The following is a 22,804-nucleotide window of genomic DNA, read 5'->3' as shown; positions in this document are numbered from 1 at the left end:
ACAATTAAAATAAATTAGACCAAAATAAATCTCATCTTACAATATCAACACTGTTTGCTATGCCCATATCTAAAAAGAGACAAAATATTGATATTGTGTGAGAAATATTGTGTAACTAAATGGTTCATAGTAAGGGGTGATGGCGGTTGTTAAAGCTGAAGAAGCAGCAGAAGAAGAGGACTCAGTAACCAGCTAGCTAGCCTTCAGGAAATGTAATGTAAAGTTATTTCTGTGGTATCTATAAAATCAAGTTATCATAATGTTGGCTTTGGCAGTACTGTGTTCCCCTGGTTGTAGAATTAAATAAGGACTGTTTGGTGACAATTAAAATAAACTAGGCCAAAATAAATCTCATCTTACAATATCAACACTCTGTTTGCTATGCCCACATCAAAAAAGAGACAAAATATTGATATTGTGTGAGCAATATTGTGTAACTAATTTGTTCATAGAAAGGGGTGATGGCGGCTGTTTAAACTGAAGCAGCAGCAGAAGAAGAGGACTCAGTAACCAGCTAGCTAGCCTTCAGACAGGAAATGTAACATAAAATTATTTCTGTGGTATCTATAAAGTCAAGTTATCATAATATTGTTATTGGCCGTACTTTTTTCTCCTGGTTGTTTGTTAGATAATGTCAAAGAAGCGGCAGAGAGAGAGCCAGGGTTTCAGGTCAGCAAAACAAAGAGGACAGGATGAAGCCATGACCAAATCTGTGGTTTACTTCATGGCAAACAACATGATGCTCATTTGATGAATGGTGTTTTGTTTTCTACTTTTTCTATAAATATCACAATGGTATTATTTTCTTGAACTACTTTGGCCATGATAATTATGAGGTGTAAATCTGATATTGTGACGCCCTTATACAGTCTATGGTTTTATGCATACAAGTGATTTACCAGGATGAAAAGTCAGATGGATAAGGTGACATAGTCTTTTGTTGCAAAAATGCGTGAAAGATACTTAAGTAATGTAAATATAAACTCCATTAATTGTAAAAATTTACTTTAAAAGGTTTATTTTAAATCTAAAAAGCAAAACACTAACAAGACTCTGTATCTTCCCCTGTCCTTCTTAGTCAAAGGTTTTGGTCTAAATCCGCAGCGAATCCTTCCATGATTGGATAACACACAGTCCTCAGGTTCGGCATCCCTGTTCGCCCTGGCAAGCCTCGCTGTGCCCTCCACAACAGGGGCCTGTGAGCCCTGGGCCCCTGGTGCTCTGGCTGTTAGCCAAGGCTAGCGCTGCTCCTGCTACCTGCTGGGCCCATCAATCCGCCTTTGTTTCCCTTGTGTCACACTGTATTATCCACACAAAGGGCCCAGCGACTCGCGCCCCCACAGCCCCGCTCTGCCCGGAGCTGGCATTCCCTAAACTCCCTAACCCCACCACCAACCCCCACCCTTCTCTCTCCAGCCACCCCTCTGCCAACACCCTGAGCTGAAATCCCATACACCAGCACCCACCACAGGACCCTCAACCCCCACTTCCTCCAGGCATCACCCACCACGGCCAGCAAAAGGTGGCTGGTGGTGGCGATCGGTCGCTCTTCTGTCCCTTCCTCAAACTTTTCCATTTAACACTCCCGAAGTTAAACGCTCTGTTTCCTTCCCACCTTCCCTCCTACCTTCCTTCCTTCCTTTGCCTCCTTTTCGCAAAGTGCACACCCGGACTAGGTTCTGAGAGATCCCCTTTCAGCCTGTTTTCATGACAGAGTCAAAAGGGCGTGTGAATGGGGCGTCCGTGGGAGCTGGACTGTGTGAGGCACGCACTGGTCTTCATGCACAGTAGGGGTTGAGCGGAGCCCCCCGGCCCTTTTCTATTGCCCGTAATCTCATTTGGCCTCCCTTTTCCCTTTTATTTGACTGAGGAGCTTGGACTGCTCACACTGCCCATTTCTGCCCGGATTCCCTCCCCTCTGACATACGGGGTAATTCATTTCCAATCAGAAGCCGAGCTATCAACACACAAACTTCTACCTTTATAATTTGGCACAGCAAGGCCTTGGGCAGGACACCTGTGCCTATTGTGTCCCGCTGTCAGGTTCAGCAGTGGGATTGTTTTTAAAGGACAAAGTTAGCTTCAAGATGTCTTACAATTAGTATTCTGCGTGTGAAGCGCCTGATGGATGTCCTCAGTATATCAGCTGTACACGTCAGGTAGTGCTGAAGGATTTACAGCGCTGACCCTCTTTCATGTAAGAGAGTGTAAACATGGTTGGGCAAACTGGAAAAAAAAAAAAAGAGGGGCTGACTCTGAAGACAAATGTGATATTGAAGGTTAAGATGGATGGCAGTTGAATAATGTGTCAGTGCTTGTACCTGCGCTCATTTCTCACTGCAGCCAGGAAAGGTGTATATTATTGTAATTGCCCTAGTTAAGCGTTTGTCAGCAGAAGCCTAGAGAACAGGCAGTGCTGAGCCTGAGGGGGGAAACTGCTTAATGCTACGTTTTGCAACAGCTTGCAATCGCCTCAGCCATACAACCTACTTTTTAGAGGTTGGGTGTTGTTTGGCAGCGATCATTCAGACAATCATTTACTTCATACTTTGAGCCTCAAACGCTCTACACATGTACATTGTTATAAAACACAGAGCTTAACGTTACCTTTATCCAGCACAGGACCAAAGATTGCCAGATTGTCCTTGATAGTGGTACAGTTCCATCGGCGGCCCCTGAACTGGTGTTGGCATTCCTGGATCCCCAGCTTGACACCTTCTGCGACACTTGGCATGATCTCTATGTAGTTGCGGCAGAAACGCAGCTGCTTGGGCACGAGGCCGGGAATAGAACCACACAGGATGGGTTGTGAACCCAGAGACGAGTACTGCTGCCCGAGGGCCAGGGACCTGTGGCACACAGAGAGGAAAGGATTCATAAAGATATGCTTGACATCACTACATCTGAGTTAAAGCTGCTGTTGGTAGGAAGGGTGTAAAAAATGTAACTTTTTTTCTGCTGGGTTTGGAGAAAAGGTCATAATACCTATCAGTACTCATCTGTAAGTGAAGTAATTTGAGATTATGGTGAAATCTCTGTGTTTTCCAATGCCTTTGTATCAAGCAATGTTCCCATTATCACGGACCAATCAGAGCTACTCCCCAACCCTCTGTCCTGATTGGCTGGGAAGCCACTTCTTCCTCATAGAACGTGCACAACAATCTTTTGTGGGCGGGGTTACGGAAGCAGAGAGGGGAGGGGGAGGTGAGTGAGAGGAGATCTGGTGGGAGGGGGTCGTGTTGACATTCAAAATCTCTCTCTGAACTGATGTTTACATCACGACTACCAACAGCAATTTTAAGCATTCAGGGTAAGTAGTAACAAAAACAATGGCAATAGAAATATCTAGGGTGACAGTTTAGTTAGGTTATGAAAGGCAGCTACCAGTACCCTCATTAAAGCTGGGGTTGGTAGTCAGATTTAGATACACTTTTTGTTATACTGGTTAAAATGATCTTTATGTCCCGATGCTAATCAATACATAATGCGTTCTTAAAAAAGCTGCTATCTACAGCCGGAGTAAACCTGGGAAAACACCAACCAATCCCTGCCATCAGGAGCCAAATTATGAAACCAATCAAATCCCATCCCGCCGTTCTGCCCGCCTCCTGCGCATACACTTTCACTATGATCATTTTTGGGTGTTTTCTTACCGCTGATTGAGACATGAGTTAACGTAGTGCAAAACACAAACAATGTGCTGAGGACCGGTTTTGAATCAGTCACCATCATATGGTCGAGAATCAGCGGCACTCATGCATGTGAGCGGGGGCCTCGTTTTGGCGTCTCTCTACATTCAAATTCATGCTAGTTTTCCGTTGCTACTGTAGTAACTTATATGAAAGGAAGGAACCACGCAACCACTCCTTGTTGTTATATGGACTCTTTATCCATGAACGGCAGAAAGTCATACAGGCTGTAGCATCGTGCTGCATTTGGGGAACGGAGGAATTCTGCGATACATTCAGATACTGAAGTATCTGATATTCAACCACATAAGATTAAGTATATGTTGCTAGTCTGTGTTGTTTAAAATAAGTCCAGGGACCCACAAGAATGAGTTACAATAGTAGGCTCCAGAAGTCTCTAGGAAGGGCCTTAAAAAAAGATCACCTTTGACCTAGGCAAATATATGGTTGACAGTAAACAGCTGATGTCCTTGTAAATACTCAGAACAAGGAGTTCGTAAATGGAGTCAAATAGCAGCTAACTTGAAACTTGTGTTGAAGAGCCCATATATGTATATGTTTGAAGGACACCCTCATTCTAATTTGAGTGCACCTTCATAGTATTTAAGCCAGAACTTGGAGACAGAAGAGAGGCGACTTCATCTGGCTCGGTCGTCCTCCAAGCAGTCGCGATGCTTGTTACTGATGCTGATGCTGTTTGATTGTAATAAATCTGATTACTATCCAAGATGGCCAGTGTCACGAAGTTCATTCTACATCTACACATCACGGGCTGTTAAGATACGACAGTACTCAACAGGAAAATGGGAAACCTTAAACTTCTGAGCTATACTTTGGAACAACAGCTCCATCTAGTGGGTGTAACACTATTTATCATGGAGCAGGTTTAACATACTGATATATTGTTCTATGTTACAACAGCTACCAACCCTAGCTTTTTTTTTTCTAAAGTTCTTTTTTTGGCCTTTTTGCCTTTATTTTATAGGACAGCTGAGGAGAGACGGGGGACGTGGGGAGCAGGGAGTGGGGGAGGACATGCAGGAGGCGGTCGACCGGCTGGGAATCGAGCCGGCGAAACCCCTGTGACGAGGACTGTGGCCTCTGTACATGGGGCGCTTAGACCGCTAGGCCACCAGCGCCCCCACCAACCCTAGCTTTAAGGACTTTATGTATTTTGTAGCACTTGACAATAACATTATTTCTAGCTTAGTCGTGAATTGAAGGCTAATGTTAAGTGTTGTCTTAAAGGTGACATATCATGAAAAATTGACTTTTTAATGGTTCTCCGCCTGAAATATGTGTCCCTGTCTACAAACCCCCCGAGAATGAAAAAAATCCATTCTGCCCCTGTTTTGATTTCTCCACCTTTCTGTAAATGTGTGTGAAACGAGCCGTTTCAGACTTCAGTGTTTTTGTTACGTAACAACAATATCCGGTCTGTCAGCTCGGAGCTTGTTCAGCTCATAGACTGTATAAAATAATACTGAATCCCCCCTCCGTTTTTCATTCCCTGCACAAATGTGTGCTAACAAGGAGCTTAGGAGGGAGGCATGCTAGTTGTAGGCTGTCTTAATAAACACAAAGGTCGGTTTTACTCCCCACGTCTGCAGATTTGAAGATCTAGTGGATGATTTTTATTTATCACGGATAAGTGCTAGCGCTAGTTAGCATAGCCACATAGCTACATGTTCGTAGCTGTGTACCAAGACACACGTCTACATACTGATAAATAAAACAACAAGAAACACTAAATCTGTGACCAATCGTTCAGAAAGGTCCTGCTGCAGGCGCGTCTCCGTCAGGATCAGATTCTGGATCAGATTCAGAGGGTTGAAGTAACGCGATCTCTGAGCAGCCGTGTATATTCAGCCAACATGTAAACATTAGATCAACGTGCTGGAGAGCCGAGGGCACATCCACTTCCTGAGGGGGCGTGGTCAGAGGGAAAACAGAGTGTTCTGAAGAGGGCTGAAGAAGAGGGATTTTCAGGCAGACCAAAATCTGATTTCAAAGTGTTTTTTTGAGCATAAACTTTAAAGACATGTTTTGGGGACCTCTTAGACCAATATATATTGATGAAAAAAGCGTGATATGTCACCTTTAAGAAAGCCATTGGGTCATCTTGTAACTTTAAGTTGTTGATCAAGCAGGAAGTTGTAGAGTGATTACAATGAACCAGATTCCCTACTTAAAGACAACCTGGAACACATCATAACAACATTTATACAGGAAACAGATTCACATCTGAGTGTGATCACAGAGGAATACGCTACCAAGTGAGTATGGTGAGTTTAGGTAACATTATGTTGCAACACAGCACTGATTTAATATTCTCTTAGGTAGTGTGATGATTGAGTTATCTGTTCAATAAAGTTTATATTGAGAGTTCCTGTTTATTTTACACCTTCTTTCCCCCACCAGGACAGAAAGGCTAATGAGCCCACTTCAGGGCAAGGATACAAGCTATTAATACTGACTTTCAAAGTGTTTCCACTTGTTAGCATACACAGATCTGCTGATCTAACAGATAACACACAAGAGCCTGTCTGCTCGGTTTGGGAAAAGCCCCCTCAACACTAATTCAAAAGTATGAAAACACCTGCCTCCACAGATCTTTCATTAATTTGCAGTAATGTCTCTGTAACTGATTTTTCTAAGAATGACAGTGTATACAGCCGAGCTCTCTGGTGATGGATGAAAACAGCATATCTGAATCAATGTGCCTCACCAGAAGGCTCATGGAGATGTGCCTAAACAAAGATTAATCATCGCAACAAGACAGTCAGGATCAGTTTGTGATGCCAGAAACCATTATAGTTTCACTCAGGTTATTAATTTTAATTGCTTTTATTTCTCTTGAAATAAAAAAAAAGGCAAAGATGAAGAGTTTGCCACGTCCAAGTTACAACATGCTTTTTGTGATGACAAGCTCTAACATAGCTGTACGACTTCTTCCAGGAGCTCATGCAATTACTGCACGATGTCAGACTCCAATTTATTTATTAAAGTTATTATCCTAAAAAAACATGCTTCTGTACAGGCCTTCATTCTTCAGCGATGATTGCTGTACAATATAAGGGTGTGATATGGGTGTTTACGGGGTTTTGGAAGGTGTGCTGTTGCAGTTCACATTTTTTACATGAAGAGCTCTACCAGACTTTCCAACACTTAGCCGAGTCTGAGCCGACATCGTGGCGCTGGAGGCCATGAGAGGATCATGAGGGAACAATTGACGATGATCAGATCAGAGCGCCACTCAGGATGACCTCAGGACCCCCGCGGGGCGCAACCCAATCACAGCAGCCTCTGACTCTGACAGATGAGTGCGGCGCAGTGCCCCACCCCGACACAAAAGTCAAAGCATTGAAGTCACAGGGAATAAAATCCCTCTTAGATAGCTTCGCAGCTCATGTGTGCTTTTGCTTTCTACATGTGGCTGAGCCCTGCCCCCACCTGACACATCCCCCTCCCCCCCTCCACAGACACACAGGGTTTTTGATCTCAGGTGAGCATTGTTGAAGCAGGATCATAGGTATCAAGGTTCGCCAGCGGGGCTTATGCTCTGAGACATGAGGCTGGGTTTGTTTTGCTTTTTACAGCTTGTTTAATGGATGATGATCGCATAAGCAGCTATAAGCCACTTGTTTTGTTGGCATGAGCTTCCTGATTCACACTCACACACAACAAACAACTCTCACGTTTCAGTCTGAAATCCTGTCTGATCACAGCCGCTTCATAATAAGACACTTGCAATGACATGACACTGGGAGCTGAGGGCCATTTGATTCCACAAGTTTATATGTTTCATTTAAAAACACAGGAAGTGAGGGAGGAACTTGTCAAAGATACTGATTGGCGTTTACAGAAGCCAGTGGGATGAAATGCATTACATTCAAACACATGAATATGATTAGTAGCTGTTAGATAGCCATATTATATCCATGTGTGTCATGTAGAACTGACATTATTATGATAACCAACCCATAATTGTACCAATCAGTGCAAGGCATACATGATATAATACCATAGACTGTATAAAATGTAGGAGGACTATGAAGCAATCACAGCAGTTGTTTAACTCTCCTCTCCCTCGTTCAATAGCTGTTATTGGCTAATCAGCAGCGGTGTCATCCAATAGCTCAGTGGCATGTCCTTATCGTCAGCCTATCAACTCTCTGCTGTCTTTTTAAATGTGTCTCTCTCTCTCCAGCTAGTTCCCTCTTGCATTGATGGTGCGCACCCTTCCATCTCCCCATCTCCACCTGGTCTCTGCATAGTCTTCAAGTCCTAGGATTCATCAACCACCACCACCAGAGTCTGGACTCTAGGGGGATTTCTTCAGCTGCCAAATTCACGCATCCTACGCTCACAACATTATCCCCATAGAGTCCTTACATCAAAGATTTCTGTCAAGTTTCATTATTCATTCAGTTGTAATAAATAACCTTTAATATGCAAATTATGTCTCTCCTGATTGAAATGGGCGTAGTGTCCGTGACGTCACCCAGAGCTGTTTTGAAGCCAATTGACGGCGGCAGCCATATTGGAAATGCAGAACTCAACAAGGCAGAGTGTGATGTAAAGGGGCGGAGTTTGAGCCTCCTAGCCAACAGCTATGTGTTCCCAACCGGGAGTCAAGTCAGTCATGTCCTTATTTGGGCAAAAACTCGTAATCTTAATATCTTCTTAACCATCGTGTGTCGTACAGTGTGTGCCGATAGAGAGATTAGCTTCTTTGGCCAAGCCGTTTTTTGAACCAGGCTGTAAACATGTTTCTTAATGCTGCAAAGATCGCCTTTTTCCCATTCATGTGTATGTGGTTTCCTGTGTTTCTGCAGCCAGCCTCAAGTGGATCCTCGATGAACTGCAGTTTATAACACTTCCTCATGGGCTTCATAGTTTGAGACCGGAGGTTGCCGCTTGTATAATCCATAATGAAATCAATCCAACATCCGTTTTCACTTCATGGAGACTGATACATAAACTATTCAGAGCTTTAAAACACCAGTATGCACGAGGGATTTTAAGTCTCATCTCTTTCATATCCAACTGTTTTGCCCAATTTGATGTTCCATTGCAGATTTAGTAACATGATAGCGCTCATCAATCTCCATTAATGTTTTTGTCTTGAGTTTATCCAAGCAGGAGCAGCCACATGAGCTCATCTGCCAATCCGAATCCCACCAACATCACTGAGTTCAAGTGTTGCTGACTTCACTCCGTCTGGTGACTGGGTGACTAAGGACCTTAATTACACTGTCTGCTAGCTTGGTTGCTGCCTATTAATCTCTCAGTCATGGGACTGAGCAGGGTGCATGATGCCATGCGTGGAGCCTGGATATTTACCCTGATGTCACAAGTTCCCCAACATCTCTCGATCAACTCAAAGGAAAGTCCCTCCAGTCCAAGTGAGATATCTGTGTTTAGACTGTGTGCCAACTTCTGCTACATTTCAACTTCTATTCAGGACAGATGAAGTGCTTGCCCACAAGCTGGATTTGGGATTTCTGATGGAATCAATTATCTAACCGCATGGGACTTTGTGGTGGACACAGCATGTTTAGACTACACACTGCAGATCTGCCAGCCAATTTGTCTTTGTTTGCAAAGGATGTGCCTCGCTTGATCCTTATGGACAGATGAGATGAAAGGGATATCTTTTTTTGGCTAGGTGCTAATGAGAGTCTTAACCCTGAGGGGTTATGAGGCGTATCGTGCAAACAGACACACACGCAGACTCATGCATGCAGACCACATGTATGCCATGCTGATCCTGCCTGCTCTGCCTCACTTCTCGGAAGCCACAACGCAACGTGTCTCAACCGTATGAGGGAGCAGCAGACGCAGAGACCTCCACAGAGGCAGAATGCCGGGGGAATCTGCTGCAGGGGACAAGACAAGCAGCAGAGCAGCGGCGAGCGGCAGGGCTTGGCAGGTGCATGTTCAGGCAGGTCCGTTTTGGGGCCTCTACTGGCCTGGGGGGGTTTTACGGCTTGGTTGGGGGTTTTCTCTGTATCCTAAATGAGCTGATGTGAAAGTATGACGGGCTGCTGGAAACCACAGAAATGAAGCAGAGGAAACAAAGGGATTCCACCACACGCCTTGGTGAAAAGTGGAAATACACACAATCAAGACTGCAACACTGTCAACAATAACTTTTTGTTCAACCTCTCCTAATAAAAAAAAAATGACTAATCACTGTTGCTTTGTTTTAAAAATAAACTCCCTCTACTTTCTGGCATCTGTCAGTTTTTATTTTGTCTCTGTTTGAGTCAGGAGGTGAATCAAACACTGTTGTACTGTCAGGGATATTTTGCAACTGCTCCTGTGTGAGGTCTGCATTACAGGGGTCAGTGTGAAGCACATATCTGTGCACAGATGAGCTTTCTTTGTGTGACAGCCGCCTATGTCCAGAGGCACAAAAAGTACCAGATGACCCTCTGAACCTGTTGAACACAACGTGACATCTGACCTCACTGCTTTTAGCCTGATGACCCACAGAAACAAACTGAAGTTCATGAACAGGGCCCAGAACCAAGTACCTTGTTATCATCTTATTTACCTTGACTTTTAGACAAACAGATTACAAAGTGATGTTTACATGTGTTAAGAATAAGACCACAGAGCACATCTTGCAACACCATGTTTCTGTAGCACAACGCAGAACAGACAAACTAGTGACAGGGGACAGTTTTTCTTTTTATGTTTGGAGCATTTTCTGTTTTTGTATTTCATGTATATTTTGTATGTTATGTTTGTTTTATGTGGACTCCAGGGAGAGTAGCTGCTGCGTTAGTGGCAGCTAATGGGGGATCTGAATAAAGGAATAAAGTGGAAGAGAGAAGCAGGAGAGAGTGGTTGTTGTTTTGCGCAAAAGAACTAGTATTTATATATATTGATGGGAATAAGTTGACAAATGGAGGAGGAGCTTGTTGTCCTTGAAGGCCATGATTGCTTCACCAATGAAAGAGGTAAGCAGCAAAGCCTCTCAATCTAGAATCTTAATGCTACATATCATAATAATATTAATACATTTTATTTATAACGCACTTTTCATTTCAAGAAATCTCTAAGTGCTACAGGCACACAGTAGAAAGGAGGGAACAAACTTAAACATTTCTTAAAAGGAGTACTTAAAATAAGTTAAAAGCCTCTTTAAAGAGAAAGGTCTTTAAATGTTTCTTAAAAGCATCCACAGTCTGTGGGGTCCTGAGGTGGCGGGGCAGGGAGTTCCACAGACGTGGTGCATATCACTGAATATGCCCATTTAATACACTGTACAATTTAACACACTTCCATTTTAGGTCAATATAAGTATAGTGGTGGCACAGCTAAAGCACTGCACTGTTTACATTTTTAAAAGGTTTTTGTTTATTAACTCTGTAAATATTTATACTCTCCTTTAGTGAATTTTTTTCAGAATAATTTTTCTTCATAATTTCTTTAAAAACTGTTTTTGAAACATTTTATGTAAAAAAATAATAATTCATGCTGATCTTTATTTTGTGTCCCACAATACAAGTGGGTATAAAAACGTCATTTCCGGTTGTCATCTTTGTTCAGTGCGTCACAGGACTTCACCTGATCATCATCAGGTGTGTTCCTGTCACTAAGGTGCTTTTTGTTCCACCTGGATTACCCAAAGGACATAAAGGAGTATGAAGATGTCTTCGAAACAAAAGTAAGTGAACAGCGACTTTGGTTAACGATGCTGACACGCACGCAGGTCATTAACTGTAACGCGCATGCGTGAACTTCGTCTAATAGCAATCATGAGCTCTGAGGAAACAGCAGTAGAAGTTTGCAGAGCTGAATCATGAGTTTCTGCTGTGTTTTAATGACAGTTAGTCAAAGTTTAAGCTCCTTCGCTTAGGTGGAAGTGGGAACTCAAGAAAGCTGAAATGTTGCATTAAAAATCCTGCATTTTAAATGATTTAAAGTGGGGGAAAAACTTATAAATTGCATTTTTTTTAAAGGTTGTACTCAAAAAAACATGCATGTTCGAGCAGAAATGTCCTGTTAATATGTGGTATTGCACTATAAATCATATATATTAATAGATAAGCATTGATGCAGCAAGTTTGATGTTGTGTGAGTGAACAGCTTTATGAAAAGGAAAAAATAAGTACAAGCAAGTCCTCTGATTTACAAGTGACTTTCTTCTTCTAGGCCTAGTATTGTTAAATTGCGTTTTTTTACATTGTTAATTCAGTATATTGTTCTTATGTCACTTCTGGCTCTTAGTTCTTCAATGAACTTAACATTTTTCCCACTGATTAATGTGCCAAGCAACTCTAAAGTGGTATCTCGACCATCCCAGTTAAATCCATCCACAGTATTTTAGTTATTTGAATGCCTTTTTTTCAGGACTGTTACAGGAACTGAACAATTTAAGGCTGACATTAATATTTGGGCTAATTTTTTTTAACATTTTGCATATTGATTTTAAACGAAGCACATTATTTTACATAATTTATCTTGTAATTTAATATACAAATGAACTAAACTGGGCATTTAGTGCTACACGGCTGCTTTGGATTGCAAATGCTAGTCTTATGTTTGATATATTTATTGATAACACTTCATATTTGCTAAATGATATCAAAGTAAATGGAAAAAAGTACTCTGCAATGTAAAATGTAGCAGAGTAGGGTTGTAAAATAATATTGTTAGCACTCAATATCAGCACAACTGTCTCAAAACAGATCATATGTATGTGTAAGGCTCAGAAAGACACAGAAATGGTCACAAAACTGATTTTTTTTTTGCATTTTTTTGTTTTTTTGAATGCAAATTCTGGATGAAAGTTAGCAGAGGGCTTCCAGTATAGTAACTCAGAACAAACTGCAATGTTAAAGCTCATGTGAGGAACGTTTGGTTTGTTGATTTCGGTGCACCCTGTGTACAAAGCATCACCTCTTGCTGATCTTGTCCTGATGTACATGTGGAAGTCAAATCTATCACCCTTTGAGATTCTTTGCCATGGAAAATGCAAAAATAGGCTGTTTTAGTTGCAAACAGTCAATCTCTGTATCTGACGACTTCACCACAGAAGTGATGCCAGGCATTAAATACAATATAGACATAATCAATCCTTTTGAATGATGGTCTCATTTGATTCTGTAGCTCATAAAGAGTCACCAGTATTAATTTCACTGCTAGAAACTCCTCACAGGAGCTTTAAAGTGGAAGCCAAAGTCTGTGAGTGAAGCATAATGGACTAGAAGGAGATCGGAGAGCCTGTCTCAATCCATCCCTGTATGCATTATTCCTTAGGCCCTGTCCAAAGCCTCATGGAAAATAGTGTGCATGTATGAAGGCAGACTGAAGTACAAGGTTGTGTTTCTACTTGCAAGTTCTTACAAAGGTAATTATTCAGTGGCAAGGAGCGGGATGCCATATTAACCTCTCTGTGGAAATATTATTCGAGTGTAAATTGGCTGGCATCCTTGTTGCAGTACTTGCTGAAAACCACTGTGACATTATGATATAAAAATCCACTCTGTTTCATTACAAGCTGGGAAACTCTCCAGGCTGGTGCTTTCAGGTCATGAAGAGAGACTCAGGGCTGATGGTGTACTACTATGGGTGGATTCAGAGTGAGGTACATAATCAGATGTGCTCAGCTCTGATTCTCTAATGAACCCTCTATTACATTCTTTACGTGTTTAGGAAAGAAAGGTTCTTAAAATAGAAACCTGACCATGATGGGTTTTTAAGGCCAATTCTAGAGGGGGAAAAAGTCCTTGATGTCTTTGCCTTCACTAGATAGGACAGTTAAAGAGAGACAGGGGATATGGGGAGCAAAGAGTGGGGGATGACATGCAGCAGAGGGTCGTGGTCTGGAGTCGAACCATAGACTGTATAGTTTCTGATGCCCTGTTTTGAGGCCAATCATTGTTGGAAGCCATATTGGAAATGCTGAACTGAACCTAACTTCAGTTGAGCTAGTGTGAGATAAAGAAGCCAATCAAGTCAGTCATGTCCTTAATTGGGCAAAACTTGTAATCTTAATTGCGTTAGAAAAAAATTCACCTCTGTACAGTGTGTGCCTATGAAATAAGCTACTCAGTCCTAAACTGTTTTTTGCACCAGGCTGTAAACATGTTTATTTCTGCTGTAAAGATCGTCTTCTTTGAATGAGTGTCTATGTGGTTTACAGTGTTTCTGCAGCCAGCCTCTAGTGGACGCTCGAGGAACTGCAGTTTATAACACTTCCGGGCTTCACATTTTGAGACCAGAGGTTGCCGCTTGAGTCCACTGCAAAGAGGACTGTAGCCTCAGTACATTGGGTGCGCAGTACTCTTGTTCAAGCAAGCTTTGTGTGTAAACTAAATGATGACACCATAATCTGCCTAATAAAGGAAGTGAAAAGATTAGACATATCAGTGAAAGAAAAACATACGATATGCCTTTAACAGCCCGAGCTAATGGCCAAACATGGTATCTGTTAGTCACAAGTTTAACTAAATGATTAAACATCATCACACTCACTAGTTGGCACCAGAAGTACGAGTCTGTTCACTAAGCCATCTATAGTTCAATTACTGCAGACCTGAAAAGCCAGTCATATGTGTGTGTCTCAGCTGTAGTGTAGCCATCTGACACTTTTCAGGGCTGTAGCGCCAGTTAATAGCTACTGCCATGATCCTATAATGCTCTTCTACCCAGATGTAAACAAGCAGAGATGTAGAGTGGCATGGTCTTGCTGTAATTGGATTGAGACTTGAGAGATACAGTTGTTCAAGGTGGACAGAAGGCTGGTGGTGCTAGCTCTGCTAACCTTAGCCACAGTGAGAAAACCAATTTGATAACCCTTGTTTAGCCTTTTCAGTTCAAAGACTGTATAATTATGGACGTAGTATTTCTGAAATGACCCATCTGTTTCTGAAGCGCTGTTTTGAGGCCAATCGGCGGCGACAGCCATATTGCTGCTGTCGAGCAATTGTGAGGTAAAGAGGCGGGCTTTGAGCCTCCTAGCCAACAGCTACAGTGTTCCTGCCTGTCAATCAAGTCAGCTGTGCCTCTCATTGGAAGACTCGTAATCTCAATATCTTTGAAATTACAGCATTATGAAAAAATTCACCCCCCGTACAGAGTGTGCCGACCAAGAAATGAGCTATCCAGACTACACTTGTCTTTTGAACCAGGCTGTAAACATGTTTATTTCTACTGTAAAGATCAACTTCTTTGAATTGGTGTGTATGTGGTTTCTGGTACTTCTGGAGCCAGCCTCAAGCGGATCCTCGATGAACTGCAGTTTTTAGCACTTCCGCATTGGACTCATATCTTTAGACCGGAGGTTGCTGCTTGGTTCAGCCTTGTTAGATACATTGTGCACAATTTTGACCATCAGTGTTTTCCTACCTTTAGACCAGGGGTGTCAAACTAATTTCAGTTCTGGGGCCACATACAGCCCAATTTGATCTCAAGAGGGCCGGACAAGTAAAATCATAACATAATAACCTATAAAGAAGGACAACTCTAAAATTTTCCCTTTGTTTTAGTGCAAAAAGTACAAGTAAATTATGAAAATTTTCACATTTAATGAACTACATTTTTACTAAAACAGCTGTTGTGTTTTTCGCCATGATAAGTCTCATAATGGGGCCAAATATTATACTCTTTAAGCACTGAAACCTGCTGCGAACACACCAAGCACACAGGTTTCCCACTCACCTGCATTGTTCAGGCGAGCTCCATCAGCACAATGATTGTATGCAACTCCCAGAGAACAAATCTGATATAGCAGTTACTTTTATTTAAAAAATTGCAGTTAATGTCTTCTCTGTAATTTTTTCATTTTGGGAAGTCATCCGCGGGCCGGATTGGAACCTCTGGTGGGCCGGTTTTGGCCCGCGGGCCGTATGTTTGACATCCCTGCTTTAGACTGTTAGTTGGAATTTGAATCTTTGTTTAAATGACATTGAATAAGTCGCTTGGAGCACCCCTAAAGTTAATAAATGTGAACAAAATAATACTCCACTCCTCTTGAATGTTATAAGTGACAATCTTGAAGCTCTATATTATCTTTGGCACAGATTGTAATCAGTGGTATCTGTGGGTAGCATTGTTTTTCCTAGCTGTCCGTTCCACTCAGCTTTTCTGACCGCTTGCGATCCTTTGAACATCACATTTGTATCTTGTACTTCCACTTGTTTTGAAAAATGATATCCTTCATTGCCAGCTATCCCTTCTTTTACAACCTCAGTAACCTTTCCTGACATCATCTCCATAAACCACAAAAAAAATGCTGTTTTTTTTAAGGTGGGAACTTCTACTGCAACACTGAGTTTGTTATTCTGCAAAAAAACAAGTGCTTTCTTGTTCAATCACTGTTATTTACCTCATTTGGCAACATTAATTTAAATGAAAGTCTTTGAGATTATCACATGAAAGAGCTAAATATAGCCAGAGAGGACTTTAAAAACTTTGAGCCTTAACAAACAGATCTGATTCTGCCTTCATGTTTGATTGAACGCTCTTGTGTTCTTGTTTGCCGTAGTGATTATTGACGTATTCTCCAACCGTGTCTGAACAAGTTAACTTATTTCATTAAAGTGAAATGAGTGTTAGCTTATGCTGGGGTTTATACGCCTGCAGCGCTGACACCCAAGTGTGTTCTGTCACTTCCTCAGCGAGAGTCATGCTCCTGAAAAACTCCTGCAGTACCAAACTGAGGGAATACTGTTTGCATTAAACTCTAATCTACCTCTAATTTACCTCTATATGTTGACGCCGCAGCTCAACTTGTCAGATTTGCCTGGAGGACATTGTGTTGCTAAATGAGGCCCTAGCAGAGCAGTCACTGAAAACACCGGCATCACGATTTTCATGTATAAATCCCACAACTGAGTCCGCAGAGAGATGAAGACACTCGAAAGAGAGTAAGTGGGCCAAGGAAAGTTGCCGGCTTTGCCCGAGGATGGGACTTTTCCTTGTGGAGGGTGGAATGCAGAAGCTCCTGTCTATGTTCTGTTGTCTTCCCTTTTTCTTTGGCACACTTTTGATTTGTAGTCCAACAGCTCCTGGCTGATCAGATAAAAAATGACAGGACCCCTGAAAAATGTTCCAACCTGTTCTGTCTCTCTCTCTTCCTCCCCTCCTCTCCTCTCTCTCTCTCTCTCTCTCTCTCTCTCTGCAGACTGTTGCAGAGAGAGCGGAGTTGGGACAAGGAGCCCCTGCAGTCACATGTACACAGACGTGAAGAGGGAAACTGAACAGGGTGTAAACTTGTGAACCTGCCTGTCAGGAAGTGAATGAGAGCGGCAGTAGCTCTGCACACAAGTGCACTAGAGAGCACAAGGCACTGACAAACGCATGTCAGACCGGGAGCTTGGTCCCTTGTTTCTGTCTGTAGGTGGACACAACAGAGTCTGAGCTGCTGGCTTGAAAAGGACCGAGCTTGTTTGAATGAGAGTCTTGAGAGACTATGTGAATGAACCACAACTCAAACAGAGCATTGTTCCCCGCCTCTGCTCATTAGGAGCAGCTTGTTGGCACTGCTGCTTGAATTGTCAGCCGTAATGCAAATCATAACTCGTAACGGATCGTCTTGAGTCTGTCTGGAATTCCTCTGGGGATATTTTTTCGAACACCGCATCGTGTCTTTAAAAGTAATTAAAAAACCTAATTGCTGTTGACTTTCTCATGCTTTGGTTGTTTCAACAGAAAAACCTCAGAGAAGGTGGAATGTGAAAACTTCATTGTTGGAGATAAACCTGGTTAACAAAGCTTACCAGTGTGCAAATATCTCACTCTGAGGCAGGTTAGCAGACCCTAATTCCACTCATCTGCAGGTCCTCATGTTAATGACACCAACTCTCATATCTGGTTTTGCCTCTCTTTCTTTACCCGGTGTTGTAAAATAATGTGCTGCACTGTTTTACAAGCAACCAGGCACATAGTCTTGAATTTTAACTCCTTGAAATGTAGAATTTTAGTTCAAATACATACAGTTTTGCTCATAAGTTTACATACCCTGGCAGAATTTATGATTTCTTAGGTAGTTTCTGTTGTCATTATGATATAAAAAGAGTAAACACAGTTGTTTGATACAAAATTTGCTTCAACCAACCTCTTGCCATGAGTGAATTTTTTTTTTTTTTTTGAAAGATTTGCCCAAAAAATCACAAATTCTGCCAGGGTATGTAAACTTTTGAGCACAACTGTATTTAGTACATTTATTTTAGACTACTTTAATTCTATGTAAGCTGCCAGTGTTAGACAATATTCAACTTTTGGGATATTTAGCACACTTTGTCAAATATTAAGCATCCTCAGACTAAAGCTTCTCTAAATTCTGAGCAACATAAATGTCTCATTAGTGTTTATATCACCTGGTGTTGGAAAGCTCTCAAGATTCAAGAAAGCTTTATTGCCAAGTGAGCTCTCACACACAAAGAATTCATTCAATACATGGTGATTGGAACACAGGTACAAGACAGTAAGGACAATAAATACAGACATCTAAAAATTCTAAATAGAAATACTATCATCTCAAAGAAAAGTATAGAAATACTATTTAAAGACATAAAGCCTAATCTAGAGTGCACATTTTAGCAGATGAAGATAATAATAAATTAGGTTAGGGGTTCAGATACAATATTGCACATGGGTATGAAGTTTGAATGAAGCCCCAAGGAGGGTAAATGTGTGTTACATGCTAATATATAATCATCACTGACTTTTAGAGTCCACATTTTGTGCTTTTCATGACATGACTGGAAGGATCGACTAATATTCAGCCGATTATCAAGATCGGCGTTTTATTCTATAGGATGCTGTCAGAGTCCAGTGAAGGGGCCTTTAGTTACTGTGGTCCATCTTTTTGGAACAAACTGCCTGCTGACCTCCGGTCCATCACAACTGTCTCTACTTTAAAAAAAAAGACTGAAAACATATTTATTTTCTCAAGTGTATGAATGATGTAAGGAGTGTTGATTGATTGCTGTGTCTGATGTATGTTGGGTGTATCTATTGTTTGTATTTATTCTATTTGGGAAAATGTTTTTATGTTTTTAATTATCCATGTAAAGCACAGTGAACTTACATGTAATTAAATGTGCTTTATAAATAAAATTGCTGTTAGATAAAATAAGATATTACTTTATTCATCCTGGGGGGGGAATTCAGTTGTTGCAGCAACCAAGATATAAGTACAATCAGAAAAAGTTTCAATTAGTAAAATAAATAAGTAAAAATAAAAGTAGAATACAAATTTAGATATATACAAATGGATTAAATAGCAGTAATTACAGGCAGTGTTAAAATGGTTCAGAAGTGACAGGTTCACATGGTGTGTCATGGTTTGGTTAGCGCTACTTTGGTGCATCTTTCCCTCCTAGGTCCGCTTTCACTCACCACTTTGCATCACCTAATGTCCCGCCAACAACAAACTACCAATGCTTTTCCTTAAGTGAGAAATCCATGCACAGCTTTGGTTATGTATTACTCCAGTCCAGTGGTTATATGTCAGATCAATCAAACACAGCCTGCATGCAACGTTATGTCCATTTTCTAGATCAGAATGCTGCCAAACCATGCAACGCCACACTACAAGATGCCATCTGTCGTCCTGTTTGGATCGGGGTAGTAGAGCTTTATAGCATTTAAGCAGTCACAGGACTCCAGAAGGGTAAGCTGAACAGCTGCTTAACATCCACTCAGTTTTATAAAGAAGAGATAATATCCTCCAGATGTTCCTTCTCCTCCTTCTTTTTAAACTGGGCTTGCAATTTAAAGCAATCAAACGCTCAATAAAGCCGTTTTACTTCATAAACTTTGACACTTTTTTGGTGGGCGCTCATTTGAGAAGCTAAACCCAGATCTAAACCCTTCATCCTTAAAAACCACCAAGGATCTACAAAGTGACGTTGATGGCAGTTGGACAGTAAGACAGATGTTCTGAAACTCCTCTCTTCTCCTCACCGCTGCATCTCTCAGTCGATCTCTTGACCTCTGAAGTTCTCTGGTCAGTGACCCGAGGGCTCTGACTGACTACAGGCTGTACAGGTGCGATCCGTACATCTTTGTCACTGACCCTGTGTGACAGAGAAATAGCCTTCTGCTAATAATTAACCTCTGGAACAAGCCACACAGGTGAGATGAGCCAGGTAATGGAGACTGTAAAATGCTGTGTGTTTGTGCCTCCACACGTGTCCCCTAACGATCTCTTTGCCCCTGGCCGTCGCAGGTTTCCCTTTGAGGAACCGTCCTGGCCTGTGTTTTTACCCGGGTAATAGCTAAGCACGGGGTGGGGGGACTTTGTCATTTCCTACAACAGCACATTGCATGTCCTTTGATGGTGACTGAAGATTAGGACTTGCCTCGGCTGCTTTGAAATACCACTCTCCTTTGAACCTCTCACCTAGCTTGGATTTGACTTGTAATGTCATCCCACATGCTTGTGGCATGAAAACAGTCTCCTGATGTCGGTGAGGAGTTGTGTTGGATCAAGACGTGACGTTCAGTGAGTCACAATAGAAGTCCGGTTCGTGTCTGTAGCTGTATCAGGACTGTAATAAGACTGCCTGCCTACCTGTCTGCTTACAGGCTCACACTCTGCCTGTTCTTTCACAAGTTAAAAACAGATGCTAGTCACACAAGAATGGCAACGAAAGGCTTTTACATAGCTGGTGATGCACGTTTTCATGGACTCACACTGCCCCATAAATGAGACCGTGCATGCTTTTGGGAAGAAAGAGGCTTTGGCTGTTTTTGAAACCGCCTACTATACTAGCAGTACGCACTGATTTGGCCAAAATTCAGTATGTAGTATGTGAACAAGTGCAAAATCTGCAGTACGCCAAAACTCCCCGGATGTCGTGCTGATTTGGGAAAATGTGTCAGTATGCATCGGACCAGTCTTCCTCACGTATCATTTCCCACAATGCACAGCGCTAACGTTACGCTTCTTCTTTTTGAATCCTTTTTTTGAAGGGGGCACTCAGTTTTTAGGTGCTGTGAAAATTATTAAATTAAATATAAACCACCCTGTGATAGGTTGGCGACCTGTCCAGTGTGTACCCTGCCTTCCGCCCGAAGCCAGCTGGGATAGGCTCCAGCTCCCCGTGACCCCTAACGGGATAAGCGGTCAAGATAATGGATGGATGGATGGAAATATAAACCACTTCTTAACTTTGTAAATCATAAGTGAGTGCTAAAGAAGCAGTTTATCTATATGCTTTGCCGTTGTTTACTTCCATAGCTAGTGGCATGCAACCGGGCCTGTTTCGATCTCACTGTCACTCCCAATATTAACGTTCTCCATCTTGTAGTCGGATGCTGCCGTTGTGAAGCACACACTGGATTCAAGCGTGCTGTAATGCATGCACACCAGTTTCTTGGTCTCATACAGCAGAGCTTGTGAAACAGGTTATGAGTTCTACAACAGCTGTATTAAGTTGAATGGAATAAACATAAGACATATTTTAGTAACAGTGTGCAGCTCAACTTTCTTATATCTTGTGCAGCTATTATCTAGGCCAGGGGTTTCCAAAGTACGGCCCGGGGGCCAATTGCGGCCCAAGGTCCATTTATTTATGGCCCCAAGCTTCCATCTTAAATTGTGTTATTAATAGCAAAGAATTTAATCACCTTCTGAATTATGTGTAAATTTGCAGTTTCTTTCAAGCGCACAAACAAAACTAAAGTCAAGTCAGAAACGTCTCAAAAAGCTTCATATGGACAACCTGTCTAAAGCCAAAGCTCTGGGGATTCTGCAAGACAGCAGTAAAGAAGAAACACAAGAACTCTTAAAGCTGACAGGTTTTCAAATTAAAGTTTTTATCATGATGTGAAAATGTTCTTGATGAACACAAAAGGTCAGAAGACACAAAAGAGGACACAAGACGAGATCAAAATTCTGAAATTGTGCAGAAAAGGCAAAATTTGGTGCATAAAATTTTTTCAGAATCCAGGAAAATAATTATTTTGTTCTTAAAATGTTGTCTGCTAGAAGAAGATAACGTTTGCTAATGTTTACAGAACTGAGGACTTCCTAGTTACTGTTTTATTGTAAAAAAAAATTAAAATAATTGTTATTAAATAGATATTTCATATATAACTTTTAGGATTCCAAAGTCTCAGTAGGAGCCACTGACCCTGAGGTATTCTGACAACATCATATGTGGCCCTCTTTGAAAAAAGTTTGGACACCCCTGATCTAGGCAAACACAAGTATCCGATCGGGACTCGGTATCGGCAAATATTCAATATTAAAAAATCTGATCGGGACATCCCTAGCTTTGACATTACTCTAGTTATCCACCTACAAAATCTAGTTGTTTTTCAAAGTTACCTACCCTAAGTTAAATGTAATATTCCAGCATCAAATGGTCTTAAAATGAGTAGTCCTGATAGATGGATTCATGCAAGTACACAAGCATACACTATTATGTTTCCATTAGTGTATAAACCTGAAGAAATGTAGTGTTTCTTTGGTCCTGTGTTTGGCACAACATCTGGCTATTCTCAGGTTTATCCCAGTAAGTGAGGAAGAGAGGCGACACCTGTTTAAGTTAACCTATCTTACTCCAGTAGAACGAAAAAAACAGAGTTAATTAAGAGTAGAAAAGTTTATGCAAATAAAGAAATGTCATCTGTAAAGATCGTCCAAACATCACATCATCTATGAACAGATCTGCCTAAGACTCGTCAGATAGTTTGAGCGACAACTCCCATGATGCCACGCTCCATAACAGAATCAAACTACATCTACTATCACTGGTTTAATTCAGAGACCCTTTGCAGAAGAAATTGTTCACTTGAACCCTTTTAATCAGGATTAGTGTGACCGGGCGACCTCTGATGATTTGTGATAATTGTGGAAGACGTAGTGTTTATAATTCTGTGTTAATCGACCATATCTGTAATATTTAAAGTAAAAATTCAACGGCACATAACCCTTCTGATGTCAAAAAAGATGGAGGCTGCATTGGACGTTGTAGAAGAAGGTTTAGACAGCATGTTGGGTGCAAATTAAGCTGGATCATTTCACTACGTATAGTCTGGAGACCCGTTCACAGAAACTGCACACTAAAACTCATGGCCGTGATTACATGGAGGACGATTTTCTATCTTTCAAACTGATTTGTCGTCTTTATTGTGCTAAC

The 22,804-nt window shown here is 41.6% G+C and overlaps 2 protein-coding genes across 2 annotated transcripts in view; one reads left to right on the top strand and one right to left on the bottom strand.

Annotated features, from left to right (window-relative positions):
• wnt3 (wingless-type MMTV integration site family, member 3) overlaps positions 1-22,804 on the bottom strand; it is a 38,431-nt gene that overhangs the window by 11,041 nt on the left and 4,586 nt on the right. Inside the window, exon 2 of the mRNA XM_034707684.1 lies at positions 2,608-2,849. Coding sequence (XP_034563575.1) covers positions 2,608-2,849 — 242 coding nt within the window. The remainder of the gene's footprint in view (positions 1-2,607; positions 2,850-22,804) is intronic.
• thrab (thyroid hormone receptor alpha b) overlaps positions 11,246-22,804 on the top strand; it is a 482,714-nt gene continuing 471,155 nt past the window's right edge. Inside the window, exon 1 of the mRNA XM_034707682.1 lies at positions 11,246-11,370. The gene's annotated coding sequence lies outside the window, so the exon portion shown is untranslated. The remainder of the gene's footprint in view (positions 11,371-22,804) is intronic.

Source organism: Notolabrus celidotus, chromosome 18 (assembly GCF_009762535.1).
Source record: "Notolabrus celidotus isolate fNotCel1 chromosome 18, fNotCel1.pri, whole genome shotgun sequence".
Lineage (NCBI taxonomy): Eukaryota > Metazoa > Chordata > Actinopteri > Labriformes > Labridae > Notolabrus > Notolabrus celidotus.
Note: the sequence above shows the minus strand (reverse complement) of the source record. Positions and strands in the feature narration are given on the sequence as shown.